This window comes from Vigna angularis, chromosome 6, assembly GCF_016808095.1.
Source record: "Vigna angularis cultivar LongXiaoDou No.4 chromosome 6, ASM1680809v1, whole genome shotgun sequence".
In the NCBI taxonomy this organism is placed as follows: Eukaryota; Viridiplantae; Streptophyta; class Magnoliopsida; order Fabales; family Fabaceae; genus Vigna; species Vigna angularis.
Window position 1 is genome coordinate 28837761 of NC_068975.1, and position 14693 is coordinate 28852453.

A 14693-nucleotide genomic window follows, 5' to 3' on the forward strand; every position below is an offset into this window, starting at 1 on the left:
AATAGCACCCAACAGTTTTGTAGTACGTATCAGATTCTCAACTTCTAATTTGACTGAGATAAATTTTTGAACTTGACTATCTAAGCAATTATATCTATTTCTTAGTTTTATAATACCTTATTTTAGTTCAAAATAACCCTTTGATAAAGCAAATTAGACACTCATAACCAAGTCAAATTGACTCCATAAATAATGACTTCAATTCAATAAAAAAAATCAACAATTCAAGCAAGAAAACCATAGTTTAATTCCATCACCATACTCAATTCATCAATGTAAAAACAATTCAATAATTATAAATAAACTAGTCCCTCTTACCTTAGATAAGAGTCTTCCCTCCTAAGGACTCCGTATAGACTAAAACTCTAAGGAAGTTCTAATTTATAAAGAAAGCTTAGATTAATGGTTTCAACATACCTTATGATCACAAAAGAGTAAAAAAATAACTACAACTACCTAAAGAGCATGCAAATATCTTAGAGGTCTCATGCAACAATATTTAAAATTGACTCAAGAAAAGAATAAAAAAAAACTTATTTAATAAACAAATATGATTAAACAAATTTGTTTTCCTTAATACCAAAAGTTATAAGATAGGCCGAAATTTTCAAACAAATAAGAGGAGAGGTTATGATCTAAAGGAAAAGTTACACGAGGTTTAGATAAAAAAGTTTTATAGAAATGAAGTTTTTTATAAAATGCATCTAGTTTTATTGAAATTTTATGTATAATTTGACTTTTTAATAATGAAACACTAACACACAAAAAATACCTTTTACCTATATTATTTTAAGTTTTTTCATGTTTATTTGTAGGTCAATCATAATTGCGGAAGACATAAATTTATATTGATTGATTTTATAACTAACATAAATAATTTATTTATTTATTCTTAAATTAGCGTCAAATTCTTGTTCATCCTCCATTCATACATAATAATTCGCTTAAGGGAGAAAATGAGGAGAAATGAATGTTTTCAGTTTTTTTAAACATTTACTTCTTTATATGAGCATAAGACATAAAAAAATTACATATAATATTTATAGGTCAAATATAAATATTCACCATTTAATTACAAAAAGTTTACCACATGTACTATATAAAATATATCGATCCGGTATTAATAGGTTAGATTACCTTACGCTTTACAAATATACGATATTAATTATTGATTATTGGGTTTGATTCCCTGAAAATATACTGATAATTAATCAATCGACTTCACTGCCACAAACTCTAGAAATAATACAAGTGATGCCAGGTACAATCATTTTTTACTATACTAATAAAATATAGACCTCTTTGAAACATATCTGACTTGAAGATTGTCTTCTGCAGGTCAACAATCCATTGGAGTGGATCGCGTTCTCGGAGAGGATTGAAGATCAAAAGAGAGCAGAGCAAGGAAAGACGATCGACCCTCGGACCAATTCAACCGAAACATTTTGGCGTCCACCGTGGAGCCGAGCGACATCCCCATGAAACCATGAGGAACCAGACGTGTAGACGTGCGCTCGGCCTCGACATTGTTGCTTCATATCAATACCAGGTTTTGCAACAAGATTCCATAATAATTTCTAAAGGCATGTCTTTTGTTTTGAGAACTTTGAGGAAAATTCAGCCCTACATCCAACCTTATGAGATTTCAATACTTTTTATTGTAATTTATAAATTATAATTTTTATTTTGTTTAACTCATATTTTTGGGAGTAAAAATATCCTCCAGAAGAACCTTCATAAATGCGTTCAACCTGGTCAGGTTCTACCAACTCCAACCTTGTCAGGTTCTACCAACTTTTAGTTTTAAATTATAAATTATAAAATATTATGTGCATGAATGTTCAGACCTTAACTTGGTCAGGTTCTACCAACTCTTAATTATAAATTATAAAATATTATGCACAGTATGGTTCAGAAATGCGTTCAACCTTGTCAGGTTCTACCGACTCTTAGTTTTAAATTATAAATTATAAAATATTATGTGGAGGAAGGTTCAGAACTCAAATTGGTCGGGTTCTACCAACTCTTAATTTTAAATTATAAAATATCATGTGCAGAAAGGTTCAGACCTACCTTCAACTGTATTAGGTTATAATAACCATTGTTGGAAGTCAGAAAAATGACCTCAAAAATCCCTAAATCCCTGCTCAATGCAGGAAGTGAGAAAAATGACTTCTACCTCAAGACTGCTCGGGAGAAGTCAGAAAAATGACTTCAGAAATCCCAGCTCAACGTAGGAAGTCAGAAAAATGACTTCAGAAATCCCCGCTCAAGGTAGGTAGTTAGAAAAAATAACTCCTGTCTCAAGCCGCTCGGGGGAAGTCCGAAAATGAGCTTCCGAAATCCCCCCTCAACTTTGTGAGGTTCGAATGCCTTTTCATTATAAAAATAAATTATAAAATATTGAAAGAGAACTCTTAGCATTTTCTGTTCAGTCTAGGGAGCAGATCCAAAGAGAACTCTTAGAGTTTGCCGCTCGGTACAGAGAGCAATGAAGACTTAAAGTATCGAAAATAGACTCCCTAAATACAACGTGAGCGACCTCTTTTAAAGTTCATAATAATCCCTACGCACCTCTTTCGAATAAAAGAGCTTGCTTGGTTTTGGGGGACTTATGTACTACATGAAATATAGCGATCGGAGTTAATGGTCATTCATAGGCAATTACGAGGTATTAATAGGTCAAATTACCTTACGCTTTACAAATATACGGTATTAATTATTGATTCCCTAAAAATATGATCATTCATGGGCAATTATGAAGTATTAATTATTGATTATTGGGTTTGATTTCCTAAAAATATACTGACTATGAGGTATTAATTATTAATCATCTTTTACTAACCCAATAAAATATAGACCATTAACAGAAACGTGCGAGGGAAGAAACAAAGCAGGAAACAGAAATAACCGCTTGAAAGATTTTGCACTCCTTTTCCTTCCATCAACTAATTGAAGGCATATATAATAATATTAGGAATGTATAATTAGATTTTGTTCTCGTCAAAGTCAAAGGGAACTTTAATTAATCCATTAAGATCTTTTATTTGACTCTCTTTTTTGAATTTTTTTTATTTGTAGACAAAGACTTTGTAACCAAGGTCTTCGTATATTAGTGGGACAGGTATAATATTTTCTTCTCTACTTGTAAGTTTCACTGAATCATGTTACATGACTTGCTGTTATCTAGCATGTTCAATAAACATTTATATATTAAGGAAAATAAGTAGTAATTCTATAAAGATTTTGGATAATATATTTTTGGTGTTTATTGGAAGATAGATAAAACCATTCACACAAAAATTTGAACCAAACAAGTAAGAAACTTGAAGAATATTCCATGATCAGAGAAAGATGACACCTCTATTATGCAAAAGATCATGTCTATAATGAATTATCAGAGACAACAAAATCAAGAGAAGAATCAAAGAGCTAATGTGGCATGACAAGCACAGAAAGTATTACGTTAAGAAACAAAAGAATTTGGCCAACGAATGAAAGATGATATCAGAGCGCAAGAAGAGCTTCAATGGAAGAATGAAGAACTTCAACAAGTCTAATATTCTTAATTTCATTGAATTTATTTGTTATGACAGTTTTACTAGTTCTTTTTGGGAAGTCTCATTCTCTGAACTAATTTATCCTTTTATTTATGTTTTGGGTGATTCGATGATGCTTCATTTAAACCACCAAAAGCTTTTTAGTGTCATTTTAACTGTTTTTCCCCTATTACATGAGACATAAGCAATGGTCAAATACAGCCTTAGTTACCATGTTGTAGATTGAATGAGGGATAGTTAGCAAACTCTATTTTAAGAGAGTATGTTGTTCAAGTGATAGCTACTTGCTCATACCACCTAACATTTAATCTACTGTGTGTAATATTAAATGGTGTAGTATTTAATCTACTTTGTTTGCATTTGAATAATTATAAAATGCATTAAATTCAGCATGCTATGTTGGTTTGAGATCAAACACAAGGTAATATAGTATATCAATATATAGTTTGTAGTATTAAATACATGCACACATTAATGAAAAGAAATAGTCTTTACATATCATTTAAATTACATATATTAAGATATCAACATCAAACATTAAAAAATGGATAGTTTTTGCATTATTGTTAAATATTAGGTTTAAATACTTACTTCGTCCCCATGTTAAGAAGTGAATTTCTTTTTAGTATCCGGTTTTAAAGAGCTCCAAAATTGTAAAAATTGTATAAATAAAGTCTCTTCCGTTAAATTGGCTTAAACGGAGTTAAGCCCATGCTGACGTGGCTATAAAATCTGACTTTTTCTTCTTCTCTCTCATCTGTTCTCTTCAACATTTCAGCTTTTTTTCTCTCTTTTCTATTTCCAATCATTCACCTCATGCTGCAACTCCTTCTTCACTTTGCACCAACATCACACCAACCTCACTCACTCAAACTTTTCTTCACTGCTCCACACTCTCTTTCTCTTTCTCTTCTTCCTCACATCAAATTCAACACAAACAAGAGAAAGAGTGAATTAAATTAAGATGAGATGATTTATGTTTTGGTGTATCCATATATTACGACAATTTTAAAAAATTATGCAGACACATCTCAACTACAGTCCAACACAATTAAAAAAAGTGGAATGGGAGAAAAATACATGCATTCCAATTTCCTCTGTTTTTCCCTTTTCCTATAAATGTCAATAAGTCCTATTTAAAACCAAATCTTTAAGAAATAAATTCAAATAAAAAAGTTATTTTTCAACTAAATGCAAATAAAATTACATCTTAAAATATTAATGCAATTAAATGTGATATTTGTAAAAAAGAAATATATAACAATTTACATCAAAATATAAATTTAAAAAATAAGATTTTAAGGGAACTTTAATTTCATTTAATTAATAAAAACAAATATATAAAATCTAAATTTAAACAATAATATTTCTTTCATTAATAATAATTTATTTTTTAAATATTCGTATATAATTTATTAATAATTATTAAGTAACCACAAGTTGGATATCATGGTCCATTAATTAGAATACTCGTATGGCAGCTTCTTCATGCAGCTCCGTAAAATTCAAAATTCCAAATTTACCTTATATTTTTGGATTTTCATTTTAGGGCAATCCAGAATATTAAATAATGTTGACTATCGAGCTTAAACAGGCTTGGCCTTTTGCCATTCTAGTCTTTCCTGATATAAGTTTAGTGTACATAATGCGCGTAAAAGAAAAAATAAATATAATTACTGATATTAAAAAAAAGGAATAGATCCAGGTTGTTTAACAAGATTAGGTAAAAATTAGGCGTACTTTCTTTTTTCTTATGTATGAAAAACGCAGTGGTATGAAAGAAAGGAGAGAAAGATGGAGCAATACCCTTTCAATGGAAGACTCGGTGGCTCGAATGAACCTAACGAGGAGGCTGCCGTTGGGGTTGGCGATGGCGTAGTTGAAGGCAGGGTTAGGGAGCCTAGACTCAACAAAATAGGTGGAGGAAGAAGGAGCAGTGGCGATGGAAGTTCCAGAAGAAGCACTCTGTTGTGCTTTAGATTCGTGGGAGGAAGAGCTTAAGGAAGCTTTGGCACACAGAAATTGACGAAGAAGATGTGAGGGACGATGCAAAAGAGAGAGAAGAATGAGTTGTAGAAATGAATGATTGTAAATAGAAGAAAGAGAAAAAGCTGAAAAGTTGCAGACGAAAAAGAAGAAAAAAAGTCATATTTTTAGTAGAAGTTAACTCCGTATAAGCCAATTTAACGGAGGAGACTTCATTTATACAATTTTTATAACTTTGAGACTCAATAGATATATTTTTAAAAATCGGATACTAAACAGAAATTCACTCTTAACATGGAGACTAAGTAAGTATTTAAGCCTAAATATTACTATAGTTGTATAATTATTTGTATAACGAACTTACCCTGCTTTTAGACAAAAAAAAATTGTTTAAATAAGTTAGGTATTGCTTTCTAAAAAACACCCAAACTAAATATACCACATAAAAATATTTATACATTATTGTGTATTCATTGAAGTTACATTTCTAAACAAACAGTGTTGTACAATGTGTAGATAAAGTAATATTGATTTGAGTTGGTGTAACTGAACCATAGTTTACATTATAGTTATTGTAACTTTCTAAAGTACATTAATTATATCAATTTCTATTATTGGATATATATTTCTTATAGAACTTTATATTCATGTGAATAATTAAGATAGTATGAGTGTTAAAAAAAAAAATTCATAAAAGTTAGGTTTACTGAAATTGGGGACATCTATACAAAATATAATGCCATTGAATTCGGGACCACAGTTTATTGGTTTAGGAAAATCCAGAAACGAAGTGTCGTTTTAAAAAGACTCAGTTTTAGAAAAAGATTGCGGATTAGATGTTCCTGTGTTTCATTGGAAGAGAAGGAAACAAAGGCATAAAAGTTGTTTCTAGGTTCCTTCTTCCTTTTTTGGTACAATGGTAGTTACAACATACTCATTAATTATTTAAATAACAAGAAAATATATATTTCGTTAAAAAGATTGTGCTCAGAATTATTAAAGAAATTACATCCAATTAAGCAGTCTATTTAATATATATATATATATATATATATATATATATATATATATATATATATATATATATATATATATATATATAATTATAAAAGTTTAATTGGGTCACATCTTGTCATTTATAAATATTAATGATGAAATTATTTCACTTTTTTAATTATTAAACATGTACATTTATATAATTGTGAAACTTGAAAATAATTTTATTTTATTTTGAGTAAGTTTTTAAATAACTTATATCATATTATATATAATTATAATTATGTATATATAATAGATATACTATATATCATGATAGTATAAACAAATTATAAAACTAATCTATTAAACCTAAAAACTTTCGCGCATACATATGGAACATTTAAAAAATATTTACGCTAAATGTCAATAATTTATTTTTTTGATGAAAGTTAAACTCAAACCTTTCAAAATCCGGTCTAACATGTTTTGAGGGATAGCCTACTTAATTAAATAAAATTTTAATTTTTTTTATGGAAAAGTTTATAGACATTTGTATGAACAAAGTGTAACACATTCTAACGAAGAGAATGGAATCCAATTGAGCTGATTAAATAGAATATTGTTATTATAAACTTTGTAACGTTGAATGGCATAAAAGAGGGAAGCACGAATGGCGAAAAAGTGTAAAGAAAAAGGACAGAAAACAGTACATAGGAGGGGCCACTGTGAAATTTGGAGTTGCCAACTGTCTACAAGTGTTGTCTATAATGGTTACATCACCTCCTCAATCTCCGCTCTATAAATACACAGTTTTTGAAGACAGCACATACATGAAATCAACAGAGGGAGATTTTTGTTTGAACAAATCTTAATTTTGCTGTAATTTTGGCTCCTTTTCCCTATTCTTTCGCTATCTGTTGTATTTTCTCATACCTTATCTATCGCTCTCTGTAATTACAAACTCTTCCGCCATTGGATCTATCCTTCCTTCCCCTTCAGGTAAAGGTATTATTTCCACTTTCTTTTTCTTCTGTTTACTTCTTTCTATTATATTATTTATGTTGCCATGGCTGTGACTACTTTAAAGTTGTTGACTTTCTTCGTTTTCATGGGTGCCCATTTTTAATCATATGTGGTCGCACGTTGCGGTGTAAGTTTATATGTTTATGTATATGTATATGTAATGTGGGTGGGTATTAATGTATGAATATAATCTTTCTGGGGATAATTTGTTGTGTTGCCGTTGCTTCTTTCCTGCCTGAGAACCATTCGTGTATTTCCCTTGCTTAGATTTCCTCCACCTTTTTTTGTGCCCTAAAGCTTTTTATGTTTTTTTTTTTATCTCAATGATTGTTTCTTTGTCTGTTCTGTTTAAAAGTTTGAATCGGGGATTTCGGTTGCTTAAAGGTGTATCATTATAGTAAGATTGCTAATTTGGTTAGGTTCAGCTGATTGAATTTTTGTCTCTAATTTATGATGCAGGGTCTGTCTGTTCCTGGGATTACATTCTTTTATCTTTAGATCTTGAAAGAGTGGTATTGCTTGTGGAAAATAGACCCTGGGAAGGAAAAGAAAAAATTTTGCTGGGCTATTATTGCTTGGATCTGTGTAATGTTAGGAAAAGCCAGAGAAGCAGAGAAAGGTATCCGAATCGGAGTTGAGATGTATTGAAAACTGCCTTCTTGATGATTTACGAGCAATTAAACCCTTAGTACATAATATCCGATTAGGAGGTCATTTTGTATGATGGGTTGAGTTCAAGCATTGAATTTGTGGAGGCAGTTTCGAGTATATTTGTGATTTATAGGATAACAAGCAAGGAGAAGTTAAATTGGTTTTGTTGTTCTTGGATGGATAGTAAAAGTGTAAAAAATAGGAATATCGAAGTTGATCTTGAAAGTGGATTGCCACTAATTGGAGACGATTCAAAGAAAGTCTCTGTCCCAAGTGATGCAAAACAAGGAAAGACATTATTTGCTAAGGTTTCTGGTGGGATTGTTGGAGGTTCTATCAAAGGTGATGATGTGCCAAGTTTAATCCACAATGAATCAAGTTTTAGTGAAGTTTCCGGCGATTTGATGAAAGTAACAAGCACGCCATTGATGGGGAAAGATTCGGGGAACCGTGCACTGCAAACCCCAACGAAGGAGAAACGGAAAAAGGCCTCTAATAAGAAGGCTCCGAAACCTCCAAGATCTCCACAAGCTCCTTCATTGGATGCAGCTGACCTTAAGCTAATCAGAGAGATATCTGAACTTGCCATGTTAAAACGCGCAAGGATAGAGCGAATGAAAGCCTTGAAGAAGATGAAAATTGCTAAATCACGATCATCATCATCTTCCAGTACCAGCTTTTTGGCTATGGTTTTCACTGTTGTCTTCTTTGTTGTGATAATATTCCAAGGTAACTTTTGGGATGAAAGTAGATTTGTAACGGCTGTGGCTATATTATAAGCATGCACTTTACAACATGTAGGAGGGGTTTAGCATTTGCTACCTAAGCCAGGCGATTCCTAATTTTCAGATTGATACTTACGTACTATTTTGTGATAAAACTTCCATTTAAAACATGGTTCTGTCAGACATCAAGACAATCGTTAACTTAATTGAAAATCTTGTGGAACCTGAACTGTTTAGAAATTTTTTTACATACTCTACAGAACTTGTTTCTTTTCCACATTATGTACTGCATATGGATTTTATTCTTCTGGCTAACCAGACAAGGTTTTAGCACTTACCTTTTAACTATGGTTGCATGTACTTTTAATGCTTTCACGATCTTCATCAATCTGCTTCTTTTTGGTCTAAATTAATCACATTTTGCCCAACTAGTTGTTGAGATAATGAAGGTCACATGATTTTGCTTTCTCATTCCAGTTGCCTGGAATGAAACTGTTAAAATTTCTCCTTTTTATTACTAGTATGCAGCAAGGCTCCCAGCTGTTCAGTTTCCTTTCATCTCTCTATATGTTGATAATAGTTGAACCCACCTCTTGAAGTTTGTGTAGTCTATAAATTCCATGACACACCATGAATCAATCATCTATTACTTTTTTGTTTAAGTTAGAGGTTGATTAGATGGAATAAAAAAACTCCCAATAGTCATGTTTCTTTGATTTTCTGTCGAGTGACAACATTTTAGCTTTCTTGATTTTCTTTAATTAGACGTTGGTTTTGCAGGCGTGCCATCTAGAACAAGCTCAGTGGCAAGTTTCCAGGGATCTCCTGTGTCTACGGTAGAAGCAGAGGGAGGTCTAATTTCAGTTGAGTACCAACTCAATCCTTCTGCAAGCAACTCAAATGTTCCTGGTTCAGAATCTCACGAGTAAGCTCAAATGCATCATATTTGAACCCTTCTTTAGCCTCATAAAAACACATTGCTGGTTCATTTTTCTTCCCCAATATCAATTTTGCTCATTGCTGGTATTCGAAAATGGTACACCTTGCAGTTTTGTACAGCAGGTGGTCGGTTCAGATTTGCCTGAAAAATGGAGAAGAGGTTCAGGATAATACACTTCTATCATAACAAAGAATATAATTTTCCTGTATTCAAACCAAAGATGACAAACGGTAGTATTGTTTCTCCTACAGCCTCTTTGTCTTGACTTTTAGAACATATATTTATTTATATATTGTTAATTTATCCCTATTATGTATATTAATCAATGTTGGGGTGAATTAAATAACCAGAACGGTGCTGCTAGAAATTTCCATTGCCTTGGGCCAAACACGTGTTACTTTTCTTGTCAGCAACTTTCTTTTGCTTATTCTCAATGAGAGTTGGAGATTATTCTTTTGAAGCCGCGACCAAGCTAATGAATGATTCTATTTATTTGTTCTGGTTTCTTTTGTTATCACAAAGACAACTGGTATGTAATCATGTGCTTTTTGTGACAAATATTTTACGTACAACAAGCATATTACACAACAGAAGGGGCTTCATCAATTACTCATCTTTTCAGAAAGAAAAATTCTGGTTCAGCCGTGTGGCACTCTAACTTTCAATTAATAATAAAAAGGTGTCAGATGTGGCTCTCTTTATGCTATTCCAGTTTGACTTTTATTAGCATAAACACGTGAAATTGCTTCATATGGGATCCCAACAACAGAAATAAAGTAAAGTTTATCTTCAAATGGGAGACGTTTAACGTGCTTCTAGTAAGTGCTCATAGTTGGACTTGTTTTTGAAAGAAATAAGGATGAGCTAGCTGTATTCATCAGTTTTATAATATAAAGCTGGTTTCCCAAAAATTTCAAATTACTACAATCTGTGTTTGAAGGAAAGTCCTTTGCTAATTATTATCTCAGGTCCAATTACATGGCCACACAATGTTAGATATTGTAAAATATAAAACGCAATAATAAATTTATTTGTGTTTTAAGATACAATATTAATATTATTTTTTTCTATAGAAAGAAAAGATATCAATCAAACTGACCTTATTCTCATGAGTAACGTACGTTTTTATTCTCCGTATTTGCATATCAATCAAACAGAAAGTAACTTTTGACTTGCACATTCTAAATCTCCTCCATTCATTTCCCTCTTAATGTGCAATAAAAGAGAGGACTGACTAGCAATCAAACAAGAAGTTAGGGGCTGAAAGTTAAATAATAATAAACAGAGAAGGATGCTCTGAGTTTGTCAGCATAGAACATTGACACTTGTGACAGCTCTCAATCTGTGGAAGAAGAAACTTCTGAAATAGTGAAAGAAAATGTTTTGGTTTATGTAATGTGAGTTGCATTCATATGCTTGTTGCACAGCACTTTCTTTGTGGAGAAGTAATCGTATGGTTTATCAAGAGCTGCTTCAAAGTACACAAACAATGAATCGATGAAGCATACACTATGCAAAATCAACCATCTAAATGCCTTTACTGAATAAGAATAACAAGAGCCTACTGCTAGTATAGTACTATTCTAAGTGCTACTACCTACAACTGCAAGGAATGGAAGACAAAGCAGAGATGAACAAGTCAACCCTTTAGCAGCAGTTTGATTATAGCGGAGGCCACATTCACAAGCTTCTGGACAATGTTGTTTCTGTCCCCCAAGGGTGCCTGAGTTGTGGCAGAGAATTTCTTGTCGCAGCTACTCACTTCTTTGAGAGCATCAGAAATGCAGTAACTGGCAAAGGCAAAACGGCCTTGGCTTATAGCATCAGCAGCTTGTGGGAGAATGTATTTGATAAGAGGGATATATGACTCGGCACAGAAGGCCAAGGCTTGCTCCAACTCACGGTCTCCGGTCTGCTTGATGAGGCCCTCGATGTAACTCAGTGTATCAGTTGCATTTGCCACAATGTTGTTCACCATCAAGAGGGCCACCGCTTTGAGATCAGGTTTTGGACTCAGTGGGTTTGAGTGGAGGATGGAGCTGCAGAGGTCGTAAAAGGGTGTTTTTCTGCATATTTGGTCTACCAAGTCACCATCCCCATGGAAAGATGGTTGGGATAGTGTGAAGGGAACAGAAATAGAAGCTACAAGAATAATTTGAATTGCAAAAGAAGACACACAACTTGAGATCCTCTTCATTTTCTCTTGTGGTGATGGTGTAGGCTCTTTCTTGGCTCCTATATTTAGGGTCACAATGATCATTGGGAGTATATACCTCACATGGGAACAGAGAGAAATGAATTTCTAATAGGGTAAAACAAAAGAGAGAAAAATAACATGAAGTGGATGTAAGAATTTTAGTGTAAAACAACAGGGTTCTACAAGCATACTTTATTGTGGTTGACAGAGTTTTCTTCGTTTTATATTCAAGATTTTGTATATAAAGAAAGCACATTAGAAGAAGCCAATGCCTTAGATTGATTTCTACATCTAAAAAATAAGATTGTTGGACCTTCAATGCTATTGAAATGTTGCAGTTTTTTTTTTATGTTAAATACTGATATATCTGTTGCTTAAAGTGACTTAGGCAATGGTTCACGGGTGTCTTATTCTCTTGGCTATTATGGTGAACGCCACGTGTTCTTTTGTGTCCCCTGCTTTACCAGAAGAAGCCAAACTTGAGAACTTTCTAGAGGATGCTTTCTTCATTGAACCATTCTTTTGGAACTAAAGAAAGAAAAGAGGGCCTGAGACAGACACGACCACTGTTTTGCTAGCAGATTTCATTCATTAAAACAAAGCAGCCCCATGTTTCTCTGTTTTTCTAAGATCGAAGCCGAATCATGAAGTAGGCACCAAAGACATGTGCTAGTTAACAAGAATAACCGACATTGTCGTCTGCTTCTCTCCTTGAGACTTTCAATTCTTGTTAGTTCTAACTCATTTGCTATTCTCATGTTGTTGCCATGAAATTATTGTTTCAATAAAAGAAAGAAACTTTAATACTCTACCTTGGAGGGTGCACTGATTATGTATTCTCAACTTGAATAATAACCAAAATAAACAAAAAGTTGGATTAATTAAGAAAGGTAATTAATACTATTTCATTTTATTCATTGAAACTTGACATCATAAATAAAAAATTAATAAAAATATAATTGCAATTAAATAAAAAGTGTTTTGGAATGATATCATGAAAAAACATTAATTAATTTTTTTTACAATCGAATTCATCATGTATCTATTTTGTGCTTAATTTAAGTCCAGAATGGTATAATAGTTTACGTTTTTATAAGTCAAATTTGGTTTATATAAATTAATTTGTAAAATATTTATATATTACGTTAACCTCTTTGAAAAATCATTTTAATTTATAAACAAAATTATCTATATTACAGATATTTATGAAGAATTGTTTGTCTTTGGCAAATGAAAATTCGCCTATCATAATTAGAGAGCATCAGCATGAGCAAATGTCAAAAAAAGATAAAAAAATAGGAAATTGAACCCGACGTGATTCGAACACGCAACCTTCTGATCTGGAGTCAGACGCGCTACCATTGCGCCACGGATCCACATATAATATTTGCAAAATATATTATATCATGACTTATGCTATATACTATTAATAAATTTCTTTTTGGTACTTGACAAACTGAGAGTGGATGCTGGAAATGAAATTCCAAATTCACTTTAAAATTATGATATGATAATATGTTAGTCGCTCATATTAAAAGAATTGCACATTAAATTATAAAAAAATTTGGACCGTCCAATTTTATCACACTAGCATAATAAGAAACACACAACTCGATAATTTCCAATAGCTTTGATATCTATACACTTCATTTTCATACAATAATTTGGAGATGTGTTATAAAAAAGGTGTAATTATTATTTGGTATGTCAAAAAATTAAAATTGAATATAAAAAATAATATATAAGAGGTATGATGCAGCAGTAAGATATTTCTCAATGAAAATGAGACAACATTTTAATTGATTTTATCACATATTTGTCAAAATGTGTGCATGGATATGATGCACTGTGGACGATAGTAGATAAACTGACAAAAAATACTCACTTTTTGACACTACAAAAATTGAGATCAATTGACGATACTCTTAGTCCTTTATTGGACTCATTTTTGTTTAATTTATAAATTTTCTTTTCTTTTCCTCTTATTACATATTCTCCTGGTTGATTAATATATATTTCATTTTTCAAAGTACTATGACAAATTTAATATTTATTTTATATATCTTCTAATTATTTTTGAGTCAAAAGAGAAATAATGCAATGAAGTCTAGAGTATTAAGAAAGATAAATAATTGTCTCTTGCTCAATAAGTTGTGTTGGGTTTAGTTCATAAAAAACATCAAAAAAATAAAAATTTGTGAATCATCTTTCTGTTTGATAATAATTTTTCTTTTTTTTTCAATATTATGATCATTATACTTATACGGGGAAACTTGATTACTGGAATCATTACATGATCAAACTTCATCACATTGCTTATGAATTTTTTCTATCAATTTACTATTTGAAATATACACTTATCTTGTTTACGTGATCTATGGAACATTAAAAATATTGTTATATAAATTTTGTACCTTTCGTATTCTCTTCGTTGAGACCTGTTTATGATTTTAGGGAAGAAAACTTTAAGATTTCTCATGCTCTTTGGCATTTGCTATTTTGCCAAATATTGAGTAGGTGATTTTTCTTATTAGTGATATCATCAATTGCTAATTGTAATTAACATCCAAAGTTTCTCAATAATTAAAATTTAACTTTTCATTTAGTTTGGACCGAACCATTTTACGTTATAA

The 14693-nt window shown here is 31.7% G+C and overlaps 2 protein-coding genes and 1 non-coding gene across 6 annotated transcripts; 1 reads left to right on the forward strand and 2 right to left on the reverse strand.

Moving 5' to 3' along the window:
* The first annotated feature begins 7237 nt into the window (after positions 1–7237).
* On the forward strand, positions 7238–10321 carry LOC108341227 (uncharacterized). Of its 4 annotated transcripts, XR_001833293.2 has the most exons (5): positions 7238–7529; positions 8007–8927; positions 9704–9848; positions 9973–10093; positions 10214–10321. XR_001833293.2 is itself a non-coding variant. In XM_017578915.2 (4 exons), the coding sequence occupies exons 2-4, from the start codon at positions 8375–8377 to the stop codon at positions 10031–10033; spliced, it is 759 nt and encodes a 252-aa protein (XP_017434404.1). In that variant the 5' UTR covers positions 7239–7529; positions 8007–8374; the 3' UTR covers positions 10034–10321. The 4 variants fall into 4 exon arrangements, 3 of the variants coding, with proteins under 3 accessions (XP_017434404.1, XP_017434405.1, XP_052735297.1); XM_017578915.2 differs by having other exon boundaries at positions 7239–7529; positions 9973–10321; XM_017578916.2 differs by having other exon boundaries at positions 7239–7523; positions 9973–10321.
* Positions 10322–11502: 1181 nt separating this feature from the next.
* Positions 11503–12830, reverse strand: LOC108342550 (uncharacterized). The gene has a single exon (XM_017580341.2). The coding sequence runs from the start codon at positions 12121–12123 to the stop codon at positions 11503–11505; it is 621 nt and encodes a 206-aa protein (XP_017435830.1). The 5' UTR covers positions 12124–12830.
* Positions 12831–13364: 534 nt separating this feature from the next.
* On the reverse strand, positions 13365–13436 carry TRNAW-CCA (transfer RNA tryptophan (anticodon CCA)). The gene has a single exon. It is a non-coding gene; the product is annotated as a tRNA-Trp (tRNA).
* Between the last annotated feature and the right edge of the window lie 1257 nt (positions 13437–14693).